We start from the raw sequence: 16687 nt of genomic DNA on the forward strand, positions 1-16687 counted from the left end.
TTCTTATTGTGAGGCAAATGTCTCACTGGTCTAGCTAAAGCAAAATTAAAGCATGATGCTTATTATCATTTCTTTTCATGTGCCATCCAGTCACCTCTTAACTCTAAAAACAACAAAATGTTGAGCCTTGCTGCRGTTTAGTGTTTCTTATGTCACCTGTTGCAGTTTAGTTTTTCTGTAATATATATATATATAATAAAATGTAAAATAAAGCTTCATTCTACCCTTTGAGTCCAATTTGAATTATCAATCAAGCTCTTTCCAGCTTTGCCCATGAACATTATTTAAAGATCTTGGAATTCTAAGGAGAAATTCAATGTTCCAATGAAACCACATCCTATTGTGCTTTTTAAGATGTTACTTTTTTCAGGGAAGGATGTGCAGCTTGATCTAGGAATAYATGTTGCTACCTGCCAAAGTATGGTATTTTTCCTGACAAATGTTTGTCTAGGAGGAATTACTTTTCTAAACAGTCCTCATTCTAACCAAGTCTCTAGAAATAAATAGGCATCTCCAGGAAGAAACTCATCTCAATCAAAATAAACTGACCACCATGGGTGAGTTGATTATTTGATTTCATTAGCTACCAAAGCAATTATACAGAAATTTTGATTAGACTGTTGATTTTTGGAAGCAGTCCCTTTCCCCAGTGCATATGCACACGTGCACAAGGACAGGGGGAAAGCCCGGAAAAGCATGGTGGTTGATCATGACTGACCAAAGCCCTGGAGCACATGCTTGTGTCCTACTGTACTGTAGCTCCTGTGCTTAGAGCTTCATGCATTTTCCAGAGCAGGCAACCTGCAGCTCCCAGTCAGGGTGCCAAGACACATCTCAAAGATATGAATCCTCTGAGAAGATTGTCATTACAGAAGGAGCACTTATGCTCTAGTTTAACATATTAACCTTAATCCCAGCACAGATAGGATAGAGTTCACTCAGGGATCATCCACACAGATGAGTGAAGTCATTTTTCAGTGCAGACCAGAAGATTTGATCCAAGGTACATTTAAAGCTTCTTTTGACATCAGAGAGAACAGGATTCTACCCTGAAAGGCCTACCTGGTTTTCAGGACAAGAGTAYTTTAAGAGCCTTTCAATTTATATGGACAAATCTAGGCCCCATTTTTCTTCTTTTTTTTTCTTTTTTTCTTCTTCTTTTGTTGTGTATCTATAATGTTTGTAGAAAATGTCTTTACAGATTCAGATAGTTATAATGATAATCTTGCCAGAATATTATGCAGTAATAATTTAGAACTTTACATAAAGAGAAATTCAGTATAAATAGGTTTGTGATACCATCAGAARAATAAAATGATAGTCTTCATAGGAACATGATGAATGATTCCTATATGATGCATTCCTGTATGATGTCTGTGAAGTAAAGTTATCTTTGTTAGTTGAGCCTAATGATGCTCAGGAGATAAGTCTAGGAAAACTGGCAGACTATGAAGTTTGGTGATAACTGAATTGTTTGATGTCAGCAGACCTACTGAATTGTTGCAGTAAAGTTCTTTGTCAGATCCATATTAATGCACTTGCAGAGAAAGCATTCAGATTGATAATGTTTATCGCTAAGCTTTTTTTCTTTTTTTGGTCTTTTACTTTGGCCTTTTAAGATTGTTCTCAGAAATATATGTAAAAATGCTCTCTTCAGCTAGGTGTGTATGTACCTTTATATAGAGAGAGATGTATATCTCTGTTTACTTCTTTTGTAAAATAAACTATAATTTCAGCTGTGTGTTTTCTTCAGCTGCCATTTTGCATTTACATGCACTAGTAATGACCTGTCTGTGTGCTCAGTCCTAGGTAAGATCCGAAGTGCGGTGGGAAGTGCTCAGCTCCTCATGTCTCAGAAATTCCAGCAATTTTATTGGCTCTGTCAGCAAAATCTGGTAAGTCACCATCTCAGGCCATTCTTTAGGAGTTTAAAGTTCATACCCAATATTCCACAAAAAAATAACTTCAGATTTTAGAAGTTAACATTTTATTTCAAAGTGAAAAACAACAACAGAAGTGTAATGTTTCCAAAATCTGAATGTCATTTTCATGTCCCACTTTTATCTTACTTCTCTCTTTTTTTTTTAACTTAATCTTTAAGTATAGTGTTAGTACAGTTTTTATCAAAGCAAACTTGTAATTTCAGTTTAGGTTTGTTTTGTCTTTTTGTTTTTACTGTATAAAGAAAAATATAAGGAAACAAATGTAAGTTTTCTGAAACATRATATTATGACTTATTTTTGTAACATTCTGGAATAGCAACTATCATTCCAGTAAGACTGGAACAATTTCTCAAATTATAGTAAGTGGAGAATAGTATGTTACACAATCCAGTTTTCCATCTCCCTGAAACAGGACTGATCTTGGAAATGGGAATATACATAGTGCTCATAAAATTGGGTTTCATAATCTGTATTGCCAATTATATATGAGATATCCTAGGGCTAAAGGAACAGATGTGGTATATTCCTCATAAGAATTACTGCTGTTGTTCTGAAAGTTCATTAGAGACTAATTCAGTTCTAAATGTTATCTTCATTAAAATGACAGCAGCCCTCAGTGACAGGAAAATTGTGTCATGGTGCTACTAATCAATAGAAGAATTGATCAGGCTAGTGGTAGAACATCTCTTTTCTTTGGTTGACTTCAAGATGAAGTATAACTTTCATCTTTTGACCGTCTCTACACCTCTTATTAACAGTGCTGAACTCTGTTGCATGAGTAACAGCAGACGTGACCTATATGTCTGGCTAGATACATTTCCTTGTTTGTTGGTATTTGCCTCATGCCTCTGARGAGACTGATTTGTTATATTTCAGCCATCTAGAATTCCTGAAATTGTAATCAAATATTCTGAGAAAGGCATGCCAAAAATTTTCTACCTCCTGATAGGAAATGATAAGATATACGGTCCTCATTAGGAAAGAATTCAATTATCCACTTCAAAGGCTTTGTCAGTACAAGAAGTTTTATAGCCATGACAGAATAATTGAAGAAATAAACAAAGTCCAGCAAGCAGGAGATGCCCACGTTTGTAATATCAAATATATCATGTGTACTGTCATTTATTTGTTTGATGGTGAAAGAGGGAAATCTTCATTAACGTGTACAAGTTACTGCAAATTTCAAAGTGCCCTCCATTAGCTGATTGATTAAGCTATGCAAACTGAGATTTGGAGAGCCTAGCCTCCATTCCACTTCATTTATCTTCAAGTGGGTCCAGCACTTGTCTTTGAGAGCATTACTGTAATAACAAGCACAGCTCCCACTCAGCTATTTAGAACAATTCATTGCTGCAAAAGCAATAGGAACACAAGGGAGAAATCCACAGCTTTGCAGGGAAGATGACCAAAGAACTGCCAAGATGTATTTCTCTTGTCCGTATTTGTATAATAAACCTTTGAACTCCCTAAAAGCAGCTTTATCCCATTCTTACAGTTTAGGCTCTGAATATTCCTCAGCCTCATTAATGTCAAACCAGCAACAGAAGCTACAGAAAGCAGCAATGGCAGAATGGGGCTTTTAGCTCATTCATGTTTTGTGGCTTTTCTTCTTATGCTTAATGGCAGGGTTTGTTGCTAAATATTCACTAAACACATATCTACAGCAGGCAATCCATATGCTCCTAATGCAGCATCTCAGTACTCCATGGGAACTCAGCCAGCTACCAGCCAGTTACTGCATTCCCATCCTGAAAAACATGCATGGGGCACAATGCAGTGCTTCCCTGACAGCGCTCAGCAAGAATAAACAGGACAGGAAAAAAAAATGGTGATCTCCTTTAGCCAGTTCAAAGTGCAGCAAGGGTTCAGGACAATGGATGTAGCTACTCAATTGGAATTTTACCAAGGAATTCAYCTATCACCCCTAACCTTCTGAAAAGGGTTATGGGAACTTTTAGGAGCTCATTTCATTTTGCTCTTGGCTTAGATCTCTTCCTGAAGGCATTCAGTCAGGCTAAATTCAGAACACTGTCAGCTTCAGGGAAGTTTTTCTGAGAATCTGGCCAGTGTCTCCTACATTACAGGGCTCCCACCAACTGCTAGAAAAAAAATCTCTGTTTAATAACTACTTCCTCCTGAATTATTCACATTATCTTTTGTAAAACCCTGTTTTTTTCTTTGAAGTGTCCTCCTCCGTACTGTAGTCAGCACAGATCCTGCTCGACTCATGTGAGATCATCACTCAATATGACATGGTTGCAGGCAAAGAGAGTGACATGAGTGTCAGTGAGACACTTTCTGGTTTGCTCTACACTTCCTTTGGAAGGAGGGCTGCAAAGCTGGATTCCAAATAAATGAGCAGATTCTGAAAAGAACCTAATTTAAGCCCATCTTTTCAAAAGCTAGCTTTAATCGTGATCATTTTTGCTAGTGTTTAGCGCTGTGACTGTGGGCCACCAATACATAAGCCATAGCAGCAGGAGGCAGCCCTCTTGTGTCCAGATAACGAAAGACACAGACCTAGCAGGGACCAGCAGAGCGGGGAGAGGTACAGAAGAGCAATTACCCTGAATTCAGAAGGGAACTGCATTTCAATGAGTGGCATCGTTYTAAGGGTCTTTAGAGGAAACTGGGGAGAGGAACTGATGATGCCATTCTGGAGAGAAGAGGTTGCAATACAAGATATATTGCTGTGGGTCTCTCTCGACAAATATCAAAGTGGGTATTAGTTCTGGAAGCCCAAGCTACTGACCTCTGTAGGGTAACTAATGCCACTGGCATAGGCTTTAAATGGCTTTGGAATATATGGAGATGAACCCAATTTACTCATTTTCAGTGAAGAGTAACCTGGAGTTTTATCGTGTTTCCTGGAAGCTTCTTACAATCTGCATGGGAAGTTCTGCTAAGTCCCCAGAGGTCCCTGTGAAAACAAAATGCTCTTCTAGAAAAGTAAGACTTTCATGTAGAAGGGCATTTAGGCTGTTGTTCTTGGCCTAGATTCCCAAAAGAATGGGCAAAGGAATTATGCATGGCTGATGCTGTATGTTGCCATGCCTAAATTCAGGCACTTGGCTCCCACAGTGGCATTTGCAAATCCAAGTTATGTTCTTAGGCAGCAGTTCCTTGTGCAAGGCACCTAGGAATGTGGAGTACAAGGGAGGAATTCAGTATAAATACTGATTTGCTTCTCTCACAGATTTATGTGGGGCTGTGGATCACTACTGAAAGTCCTTTGTCTACTAATTTCCTAAAAAATGGGGCACAGAACCTTGCTACAGTGTTTATCTGTTATATAATAAAATAATCATTACAGCTGTTGCCCAGGACAGGGAGATACTGGCCTGAGTGGGTTCATCTCCATCTCTCCCAGCTCCGTATCATAGACCATCTTCACTATTTCTTCCTGCCCTAGAAGGGAAGAAACCTTTTCCCATCATCTTGACAGATGGGATATTTCATTAAAGTAGCAAAACTATTGTCTTGAGCTAGAACTAATGTCTGTAATACAAAGGGTTAAGAGTCCGTCTAATTCTTCCTTGATGTAATTTTTACCTTGCGCTGTGCAGATTAACAGACAAATGAAGGGTAGCTTTCCTAAATTGCTACTGTTAATATTTGCTCCATTAAATCTTTTGCACATAGTGCCACCTAATTGCAATATCTGGGCATAGAGCCTGTCCAGTTCCTGAGCATGATTTGACCTTATGAAAGACAAAAATCCAGCATTCTGTAACTAAAACTTTATGCCTTACACCCAAGTTTGAAAACGCAAGACAATATTAAYGTTGAATTTGACATTAACTGGCAAATACTTTTTAGCATTATTTCTTCTTCTATTCAGCACTCTTGTGTGTATTTTTTAACCAGAAAGACTTTGTGCTGTCTAGGAAACAGAGCCCCTTCCCCTCCTCTGTAATAATCAGCAGCCATAGGCAGCCAGCTTGCTACATTTTAGAAATGCAGGTCAGCCCAGCATATGGTGTTAAGGAACTTCCCATGCTGCAAGGATTTGGAAAGGCTAACATATGAAATCTAACTCATTTATATTGGGCTGTGTGGGAGGCACAAGCTTCCAGTCATAGCTCCCAGCTGTAAAACGCATGTAAGCCTTAGCATGGTGTAGCACTCTAATCCACTGCAGTTCCTTTCCTGCCTCAAAGCACTTKGTTTAAAGTCTCGTGGTCTATTCATATTTTCTCTTTTGTGTGTGTGGCAGGACCCGAGTGCCATGCCGAGACCAACTTCCCAGGACCTAGCAGGATTCTGGGACTTATTGCAGCTCTCGATTGAAGACGTCAGCATGAAGTTCGATGAACTGCACCAGTTGAAACTCAATGAATGGAAAATAATAGAATCACCTGAAAGGAAGGTAAGCAGACCATGGACAGTACCATTTACTTTCCATTTGTAGTTCTGTAGGCTCTCTGTGTTAAATCCAATAGTAAAACACAATAGGCTCCAGCCCAAAGACAGAAAATATCTAACTGGCAATGTGCCATCAGATGTAAGGAACAAATGCAATAGATTTTCATAAGTCCTGTCTATGTGCTCCCTAACCACTTTTTCCTCAAATTACTTGAATTCATATTATAAAGGCCAAAACTGAAATATGTTCTKATTAATTCAGATTGAGGAAAATAACCTGATAATTCAACAAAGGTTCACTCCAGCCTGCTGCCACATTTGGGGCAGCTTAAAGCTGGGCACTAAGTCTTTAATCCTGCCTGCAAGAAATAACTGATACTAGAGCAGGAGTAAAATAAAAACAGGTTACAAAATATTGGCTAGCTAAAAAAAAAAAAAACTTGGCCTGTGGAAGTCTGTTGGACAAGGAATGCTTTGGCAGGTACCTGTCTGACTGATCTGCCTTCATCTCTGCACTGCAGCTGCACAGGCTAGGCCATGACCCTTGAAATATGGATGGAAAATTGTCCACAAATCAGTGTAATTCAGTAACTRTCCTTCCCTTCCTGGAGCTACATCCCACCCCTTAATTATCGCACTGTCCTTGCTGATTATTGTATCAGTAAAATGAAGACAGCATTTGTTTTGAGTCAGTTTCATTGGCCTCTGGTGGATACTTGTCTGTTTTGAGAGGAATTAGGAGGCAACTTGACAACTCTTTCATTCCTTCATGCTCCTTTTGAATTTTAAGTTTCAGCCAGCTGGTTGGTACATGGTGGGTTTGCAACTCTTGCTGACTGGTGACAACTGGAAGTAAGAAATTATTGCAATGACAGGAACAGTGATGCTCACCAGAGATAAATTTTAAAAAAAGAGAAAAATAGGGGAGGAGGGATGGGATAAAAGAAATAGAACCATTATGTTCTTGGCTGAAAACAGCAAATACAAAATATTGACATGAAGAGCTGACTCTCATGGAGTTAAATGTATCTCATCTTAGTCTGCTGTGCTCTTGCCATTAAGTCAAGGGTGTAGAACTGTGCTGTCATATACCTTTTTCATCTAGTCTTTGCTAAACTATTTTGCTAGTAGATTCAGAATTACTTTCAAAATAAAAACTCAAAACAGCAAAAATCATCCGAGCTGTAGGCCCTTCAGTATTATTTTTTATCATTTATAACCCCTAGTGGGTCTGATCAAATGTATTCCCCAAAACCAGCACCCAAAGACCTCCCTGTTTCTTTCATTTAGAATGTCCACAGAGAGAGAGTAATGTGGTAAGTAAACATGAAGTTGTGGAATCCTCATCTTTGGAGATACTCAATCAAATATTAAGTATGACTTCAAACAACCTGCTTTAACTTCAAATTTGGACTTCATTTCAAGGAAGGTTGTATAGGATCATCTCTGGAGGTCCTTTCCATCCTTAATTACTGCATAATTCTGTGATCCTAAAAATCTTCCTAAGGTCCTTCTATGATGTTTCACAATTTCTGGATTGGAGAAAATGGAGGAAAATACTAATTTATTATTTCAGAGCTTTTCTCAATTTAAAACTTACAGAAGTTGTTTATAGCTTATTTGGCACTGTAACATATTGACTCTTACATTATAGACTGATAATTCTTCAGTATGATTTTCTTAAATATAGTCTAGGCTTGCAAGTTCTTAGCCCCATGTTTTCCTCTCTCTGGTTGGTGTTTGCATGTTTCCATTTAGCAATTCAGAGAGAAACTAAACTAATAGACAAGTATACACAGCTGCTATCTCATATCCAGCTGAGACTAAATTCAGTATGATTAATTTAATTAAAAATCCTGTCCTGCTAATCTTAGACAGTCTTTTCACTTGATCAGACCACACAGATGCACTGAGCCCTTATTGGCAAGCCAGTCTGCATTTCTGTTCTTAATGAATGTTATAATGTGTCAGCTAAAATTAAATGGATTCACATGAAAGCGAGGTACACAGACTGCATGTGCAGGATACCTGTAAAGAGAGAAAAGGGGAGTCTTTGTAAAGCACAGGGCTGTAGAAACACAGTCCACTTGAATTTGCAATGACTGCTGAAATAACAGGTTTTCAGCCATGTCCCTAGAATGGAAAGTGACTCATGTACTCCATTAATCAGCTGAATTTAGAGTGCAAGTGGAGCATGCCTGATGTAACTGGTGTTTTTCACGTCTTTAATTTGCACATTCTGCAGATGGTATTTTCCACGCACAGTTCACTTCTCGATTTCAATGCCCTGTTGCAGGAAGAAAGAAAGGTTCCTCCTCCTGTACCAAAGAAGCCCCCAAAAGGAAAATTCCCCATCACAAGAGAAAAATCTCTGGACCTACCCGACAGACAGCGACAAGAGGCTAGAAGACGGCTCATGGCTGCTAAGAGAGCAGCCTCTTTCCGGCAGAATTCAGCCACAGAGCGTGCAGACAGCATTGAGATCTATATCCCAGAGGCTCAAACCCGGCTTTAAAGACAGAATGCTGCAGAGTTTCTTTTTTAAACAAATTGCTTGTACAGTTTGTCACTTACCTGGTAATTTTTGTCTCATTCTCTCCACTAAATATGCCCTTGCTGTTGTGTTCTTTGTGCCATAAGCACAGTGGAATGCTTTTGATTTCCTCAGAATTTGCTGAGCTCACTGCAAGAACAACTTCTTTTGTATTTATTGTCTGACTTACAATCAGCTACAATGGATAGGGCTTGTTGAGACCTGACTTATCCAATATATTCTCAGAGGACAACAAGAAACACCTCTTGAGATGGAACCCAGCTTACTTTTTTGTTATTTATATTTTTATAAAATGTGTGATAATTAGGGATAAGAATAACAAACTATAAATGGGTGCATCTCACCATTCACTAGAGGCATTAGCTAATCCAAGTAGAAGGTGCTACAAATGTAAAGAGCAGGAAAGAAAGAACCCATTTCTCTCTCTGACCTCCAGTTTCTTTTCCTTGAATCCAGCTAAAATATTTGCCCATGTGCTCTGCCACTCTACTCATCTTTGTTACTGCAAAATTACATTAGGCCTCTCATGTCATGTCAAGTTTCTGGAGATGAACAGGGATATCCAGCCACTAAAACTCCAAAGTTCATCAGAAACCAAGAAGAATGCAAGTCTGGTGATGTTGGGAATGCCCAGTGAGAAACGTTTGCTGCTAGCAGTGTAACAACCTTCTGAAACCTAAGCAAAATGATAATGCAAGAGGACTCGAGTGATGGGTGAAAGGAAAATGGAAGCCTTAAAAGCTAGATCTTCTGTAGCAAGATGTGTAAAGAAAAAGTTATACTTACTCCTTCGGAACACTCATTGCATTTTTAACAGTTATTTTATGTGTTAACATTTATTTTATAAACCTTCTCTCTTTTATTTCAAGAGCTGCGCTACATGTAATATTTCAAACTCTTCAAAATGTTATATCAATTGAGTTTCCAGGGTATCCTTGAGAAAAAAAAAATCTTGCTTGTTTAAAATGCCAGTTGTGATGTTGTAACCAGTTTAAGAAATATGAATGTGAGTGGTAAGTATATCTAAGTTTAAATGGTTATGTTAAGGTAAAGGTGAACTGTGGTTTACAGTTGTATTTTTTTTAGAACTATTTTTCTATGCAGTATCAGTTATAGCAAGAATAATCTTCTTGCTTGCTTCAGACATTAAAAAAAAAGGAAAAAAAAAAAAAAAAACCACATGACTCAAGTGATAAGTGATTTCCAGACATGGAATATAAGGAAAATAATGTATTTTCAAGCCTCTCATTATCCGAAGAGAAAAGTGGTAATTACCACAGTCAAGAGGCTTTAATTTAAAATAAATTAAGATAGAATTATTCCACTTCACCTACCTTCCAGAGGCAACTGAGCATCCCTGCACTTAGAAGTCTTCAGGTGAAGGCGCAATAAGTAACTCACAGACCCCAGTTCCAAGGTTGTGAATACTCCTTTAGGTCAAAACCATGTCAACACAGTGAGACAGACAGTCCCAACTGATGTATTTCCTGTTTACTTGCTTTAACAAATGCAATGTACTTAGCCATAGGCAGAACAGCTATTTAATTATACTCTAGCACTTTGGTTTTTCACCTGACGAGCACTTTAAATCTGTGTCCCATGCACCCTGCAGCCTGACAGATGAGTGAAAATGTGAGGTATCATAGGTTATGCAGATCTGACATTACTTCAAATCTGAGGGTTTTTTTTTTTCTTTTTCCTTCACTTCTCTCTCTCTCTTTTTTTTTTTTTTCTTCTTTTTCTACAGTGTGTAGTGTTAAGCATGAGTTCTGTCCTTGGAGCATAGCTGAGAAATCATGTTTAGCTTCAAGATATGAATCGCTAGAGATGAAGTTTCGAGAATTTTCTGTGAGGAGAAAAACCTGTAAATTGAGCGTGATAATCTGGTATATACTTTACCAAATAGCCTTAAACTATATTTGGAAGCAAAAACCAAGACGAATGTATATTCTTCAAAAAATGAAAAAAAAACCCTGAAATAATCAAATATTCTTCTGTAAATGAAAGCATTTTATTTCCCATCCCTGATGTTTTCAAGGCATTTTTTATTAAGGAAAGAGCTGAATCCTGGGTAGTGTACAATATTGATTCCGCTTCCTGTATTTGTTTTAGTATTTTAAATACAAATGTATTTGAAGACATTGGCACCTTTAGTCTTGAGAAGAGTTATCTGATTTAAAGTGGAGCTGCTAATTAGAAATATCCACATGAAACTACAGCCAGTGTCTTTCCTCAGTTTCAGAAGTTTGAAATAGACAAACATACACATACAAACACCCCTATATATGTATATATGCACACATATATGTTTTTATTTATTTATTTATGGCAGCTGATGTGTTTTATCTAATTTCCCTGTATACTTCTAGGAGAAATCATACCTGACTGTCTTGCTTGAAAAATACCACCTGCAGTGACAGATTATGTGATTAAAACAAGTTGTGCTTGATCCTGACCATGTTCAGACTTTGTAAAGACAATTTTTTGTAAAGACAAAAGAGAAACAGATTATGGCTGATAAGCTTAGATCCCAGTTTATGTTACAATGCTGACTTGGAGGAGTCCACAAAAATCTTTAATTTTAGCATTATATTTTGAGAGATTTGTGGTATTTTATATTTTGTTGGATGTTCTCAGGCTAAAGTAGGCTTGCAGGAAAGACACGAACTCTTTATTTTAAATTTCCCATGTTATAATTTGAAAACATTCAGTTGGATAGCTATGATTCCTGTTTGCTCGACCTTTGTTCACAAAAAGAAAAAAAAAGAATAATTAAAAGAAAACTAGATATCTACTGAAAAATCTGATGTTATCTGTGCATGTTACATTTTGAAGTGCAATATATTAAATTCTTGTGCAGATAACATTCTGTCATGAAAGGCAAATAACTTCTGTCTACATACTGTACATCTGCTTAGTTTAGAAAAATATCATTATGTTTATCATACTTGTGTTGCGAATAAATCAAGACAGATCACTTCAGTTTTGACATAAGAAAAAGTCCATGGTATCCTAGTAAACACATAGACAGATCAATTGTAATCTGACCCACATCATAAAAATAAAATTCAAGTTAAAAAACAGTGCAGGAGGAACGTAAATAAAGATAGAAAGTGGAATACTTTTTGTTTAGAGACTTCATGCTGTACATTTACAAAGAGCAGCTGGATATAACAAAATATTCTCTTATTTAATTAAATGCTAATTGGACTAAAATTTATTTTAAAGGATGAGAATTCTAGAAAGCCTCTGTTCATTTCATCATTGCCTGTAAAACACAAGTATAGTAAACAGAATTATGAAAATTTCAATAAAGAAAAAGACCTGAATGGTAAAATCTTTGATATTTGCCATATTTATTTTTGCTTTGTATGTTTTTCGCTTTGGTTTTAAAGTTGTTGTAAATTAGCAAAGTATGTTATGAAGTGCTCTATTATTTGTTGTTGTTTAGATCAGAATGGTCTTTGGCAGGGTGTAGCAACCAAAATTGTTGTGCAGTTTAATACCAAAAAATTATGTTATGTTTTGATTCATGCTTGGACCTTGTCACTTGCTAGATCTGAGATGGGTCAGGAGGGAATTAAAGCTTGCATAGGAAGGGGTGTAGATTTCATATACATAAAACATTTCACACAGTGCAAATTATTTGTTTTAGAATAAGCTTATCTCCTGCTGTATCAGTAAATTACTGCTCGAGTTTTTCTTAGCACTGCTAATGCTCAAAAGCGGGGGAGTCTTTGGGAAAAGGAAGGAATTTATGGTGAGGCGATCCAAAGCCCTAAGTGACATGMTGGGGTCCTGCACTTGCAGGACTCCTCCGCTCCGTGGGACACTCATGGCACGCAGGACCCCATCCCGGCTAGCTGCGATGCGCTGGAGTCCGACCCGTCGAGCACTGGTTCCTGCAGGCTAGTTTGGGACTCAATTAGTCTGTTAGCCCCAACCAGGTGTGCTCCGCATGTGCCAAAAAGCCATGAAACCTTGCAGTGCTGGCGCCCGAGTCCTGCGCCAAGGGCTGCAACGCGAAGAGGCATCCGCGCCGCGTGCGCTTCCCGGGGCGCAGGATGGTGGAGCGGCATCGCTGGCAAACATCAGCCAACCCTGCGGCRCCGGGCAGGTGCTTCCCGGTGTACRGCAGGCTGACACTCACATTCATACAGTGCCTTTCATCCAGAAGGATCTCAAAGCACTTTATCTGCTGGCGTGCAAAGCCGAGGCCCAGCTGGCTCGCGCAGGGAAGCAGTCACCACGGGCAGCCCACGTGCCAGCAGTGCTTAGTGTTGCCTCTCCAGGAACTAGATGAGGAAAGAAAAGGGTCAGGTGATGTTTGAAGAATGAGCTTAACCCCTGTGTGCCCATGAGGCTCACTATAGTGAAGGAGCATCCGTGGGAGCACAGTGTGGGCAGAAGCAGGAGAGCCCTTGCTGGAGCTCTGGGCGCCTGGGCCTGGAAGCTTCTCCGTTGGAGACCTCGGCAAGTGTCTTCCTTGCTGGCTCCCCGCTGGCTTCCCACCTGCCCCATGCCCTCTCCTCAGCTCCTCCATGCACTGCGAGCTATTCTGAGTGGCACAGCCGAGCAAGTCAGGGCAGAAGGATCGTGCTGTGACTCGGGCAATTGCTCTTTGTTGGGAAGAGCYGTTGGAAAGAGCAGTGGGAAACCTCTCCCAGCACTGGCGGGAGGGTGGCAAGTTAATGGCAGCCACTTTGTATTGTACATAATAGAAAGAGGACATATACATACATACCTATCTMTTCAGCGTGATGGTTCCCAGAGAGTTAGACCTAGGAACCACAGCCACCCCTCAACATCCATGCAGACCGTGACACTTGCCCACAGCACAGCCCCAGCACTGATGAGTAGGTCGGATGACCTTCTGGGTGCAGTGCCCTGGCCCAACAGCCCCTATTCGTGTCCACTTCCAGGGACAGTACTTTGGGAGCACCTGTTTTGTGGCATGCTCACAGGCTCCCAGCCAGAATTAAGCCCTCTGTATACACAGAAATTGCCTGACTTATCTCTGAAATGCAGTCACCTCCATGGTGTAATGCTGCAGCTGTTTAACTGCATAATAGGCTGTTCAGGGCAGCAACGGTAAAACTGAAATTGAAATGGAAACTTGCCCAAAAGAGAATTTGGCCAGAATGTTTAGGCTGATTCAGCTCCTCTTAACAAAATAAAATTCTAATGGCTGCAAGGGGCCATGCACTCATTATATCTAAAAAGCATCTTCCTGAGCCCTTCTTATTAACTGTGCATTGCATTTCAAAAATCATAATCAGAGGTAGAGGCTGCATGTCCACAGTTCCACCTCCCCACCCAAGGCTGTTTCTCCAGTTACCATTCACTGCTAAAACAGAGCTGGGCTTTTGAAGTCAGACTCTTAGGTAATGTAGATCAGTATGTCTACATAGAAGTTAACTGAGCAAACACAGATTTCATCAGCTGGCGATTTAGATCTCCCTTTCATTAGGGCCAAGTAGCTACTTTTAGTTTTGTTGGAGAGGATTCTTTATTTCTTTAACAAAAAAAAAAAAACAATATTTTCACTAAGGGTGAAATTAGTGGGAGATTTATTTGAAGACATGGTCATTATCACCAATAGCATGTGAGAATTTGTGAGAATTTTTCGTCTCCTTCCTTTACTCTTCTTTCATTCAATGCATCAGCATTCTCCTTCTTAAAGCTGAACTGTCATGAAAAATTCACACTTGTGAGATGAATTACTGTAGTGCTTTGGGCTAAGATCTGCTCTCAGTTATATTAAATCAGCCCTGAGAAACTTCACTGAAGTCAGAGCAAAATGTCAGATGTGGACCAGTATAATTCAGATCAATGTCTGACTCAGCAAATCCTGTTGAGGTAGAAAGGACTTACTGTGAGAATTAGCTAGTGCATAATTATTTTGCAGGATATATTGCTTCCTTTCAAGTAGGTCACAGTCAAACAGAGTGGTTTTCAGTAAGTTGAGGTCTCTCACTAMAGTCTTCACAAGGAAATATTGGCTTTATTTATAATTACCTTTGGAATCCACATGCACATATCCATGCATTGATTTATGTTTTGGAGGTTTAATAATATGACCATCTCATTTTAAAAGGGCTCCACATGTATGTATTCTTTAGTCCACTTAATTTTCTAAGTTAACAAATTAACCCTTCAAAGTAGGCTGACTTATACTGCTCTAGAACTGTTGTTTCCTGAGAAAAGCCACTATGACTGCACAGGATTTTCTGTGTAGAGACAAAACTCATACTTTCATTTATCATGTGACATGCCAAAATATTCAAGTGTGGCCTAAGGACTAAATTAAATGCCTCCTATAGAATTTCAAGGAATGTTAGAACCAGGAAATTAGCTGTTTAGTTATCATTAAAAGTATATATGAATATATATAAATATATATACATAARAAATCATATCAACAATGAGGATGAACTGAGTGCCAAATATTCATCATCTGTACAAAGCTACATTTCATTAGAATTAAACTATTTTATGTAATTCTCTCTCTCATGCTTTTATGGTTCTTTTGATAAATTCTATTTAGTAGCATGCAGGATACCTAAATTGAATGTACAGTATGCTGTTTCATTGCTACAATAATTTCTCGCTTCTCAGTAATATCTTCTTTACCAGAATGTTATTTGTTACTTTAAAGACATATTTGAGGATTGTTTTATTCTTGAGTTATTCTTTTCTYATGGTTCTCTGCTCACCTCCAGCTGATTGTAAGCAAATGTGCTTCACTATTTTGCCCCATGGCTCTTTTATGAAGCTGCCTCTTTCAATTGGTTTATGTATTGTTTATGTTCATCTCCTGTAAATATCTCTGCAATTAAATTTTTTGAGAAAAATAGAGTATACTCTTTATTACAATTTAAATTTTGCATTAGTTAAAATATGCCCTTTCCAATCAGACAATTTGTAGACCACAGTAAATTATTACTTTAGACATGTAACCTTTGGAGTATCTGTAAATGCATTATTAATAAAGTATTTTTGATTGGGTTTTATCTGATTCAAAGGAAGACCCATTTAATGTCTGGAGGAATTTGACAAATAATAGATTGGTTACACTATACTAACAATGCATATTTTTTAATATTCATGCTATAGATACAGTGCACAATAYCATGCACAAATTATAAATTATTTTATTATGCTTCATTAACAAAAAGGATAGTAGCCTTTTTTGGTGTTGACCACCACTAATTAAAAATAACCAGTTGGTATWATAATAATAATAATAATTACTATTATTATTATGTGGCAGTAACTGGAAGATTGTTTTGGAAAGATGCATCTTGAAGGATGTCTGAATATGGGTTTTTCTGTTTGTACTTAAATAACCAAAAATAACTTTTAGGCCACCTAATGTATTTTAGCTCCTACCAGGGCAGATAAGTCTCCTTCAAAGAATGGCTTGAGCATCTCAGCAGAAAACTTGGTCCATACTTTGCATTGGCCACAATTCTTGATATACCAGAAGCCACAGTATGAGTGAAATGAAGATGCATGAAGTCTCTGAGTCTAATTAAAGGAAGTACAAGAAATAATATGACAAGCATTCTTTGGGGGAAGATAGGTGCTCAGTTGCTTGAAYATCTGTTTTTTTTATTGATGATTTAATATATAATAATATAGAATAAACTATTTTCTCTTACCACAAAGAATTTATAACCTAAACACGAAGTGGGAAAAAAAACAGATAGATAAATGAGAGAAGTTGAGAGAAACTGAGAGACACTATTCATTAACAGGAAGAGCAGTGGTTGTGGCATTGCAGCAGCCTATTAGTTGTCAATCGTTTCATAAGCATGAGGRR

The 16687-nt window shown here is 38.2% G+C and overlaps 1 protein-coding gene across 1 annotated transcript in view; it reads left to right on the forward strand.

Annotated features, from left to right (window-relative positions):
* Positions 1-10496, forward strand: part of DLGAP2 (DLG associated protein 2) — a 153936-nt gene extending 143440 nt beyond the window's left edge. Inside the window, exons 10-12 of the mRNA XM_026033892.1 lie at positions 1804-1895; positions 6160-6312; positions 8605-10496. Coding sequence (XP_025889677.1) covers positions 1804-1895; positions 6160-6312; positions 8605-8823 — 464 coding nt within the window. The 3' untranslated portion in view covers positions 8824-10496. The remainder of the gene's footprint in view (positions 1-1803; positions 1896-6159; positions 6313-8604) is intronic.
* Positions 10497-16687: the final 6191 nt, after the last annotated feature.

Source organism: Nothoprocta perdicaria, unplaced genomic scaffold (assembly GCF_003342845.1).
Source record: "Nothoprocta perdicaria isolate Ctin4 unplaced genomic scaffold, notPer1 scaffold_136, whole genome shotgun sequence".
In the NCBI taxonomy this organism is placed as follows: domain Eukaryota; kingdom Metazoa; phylum Chordata; class Aves; order Tinamiformes; family Tinamidae; genus Nothoprocta; species Nothoprocta perdicaria.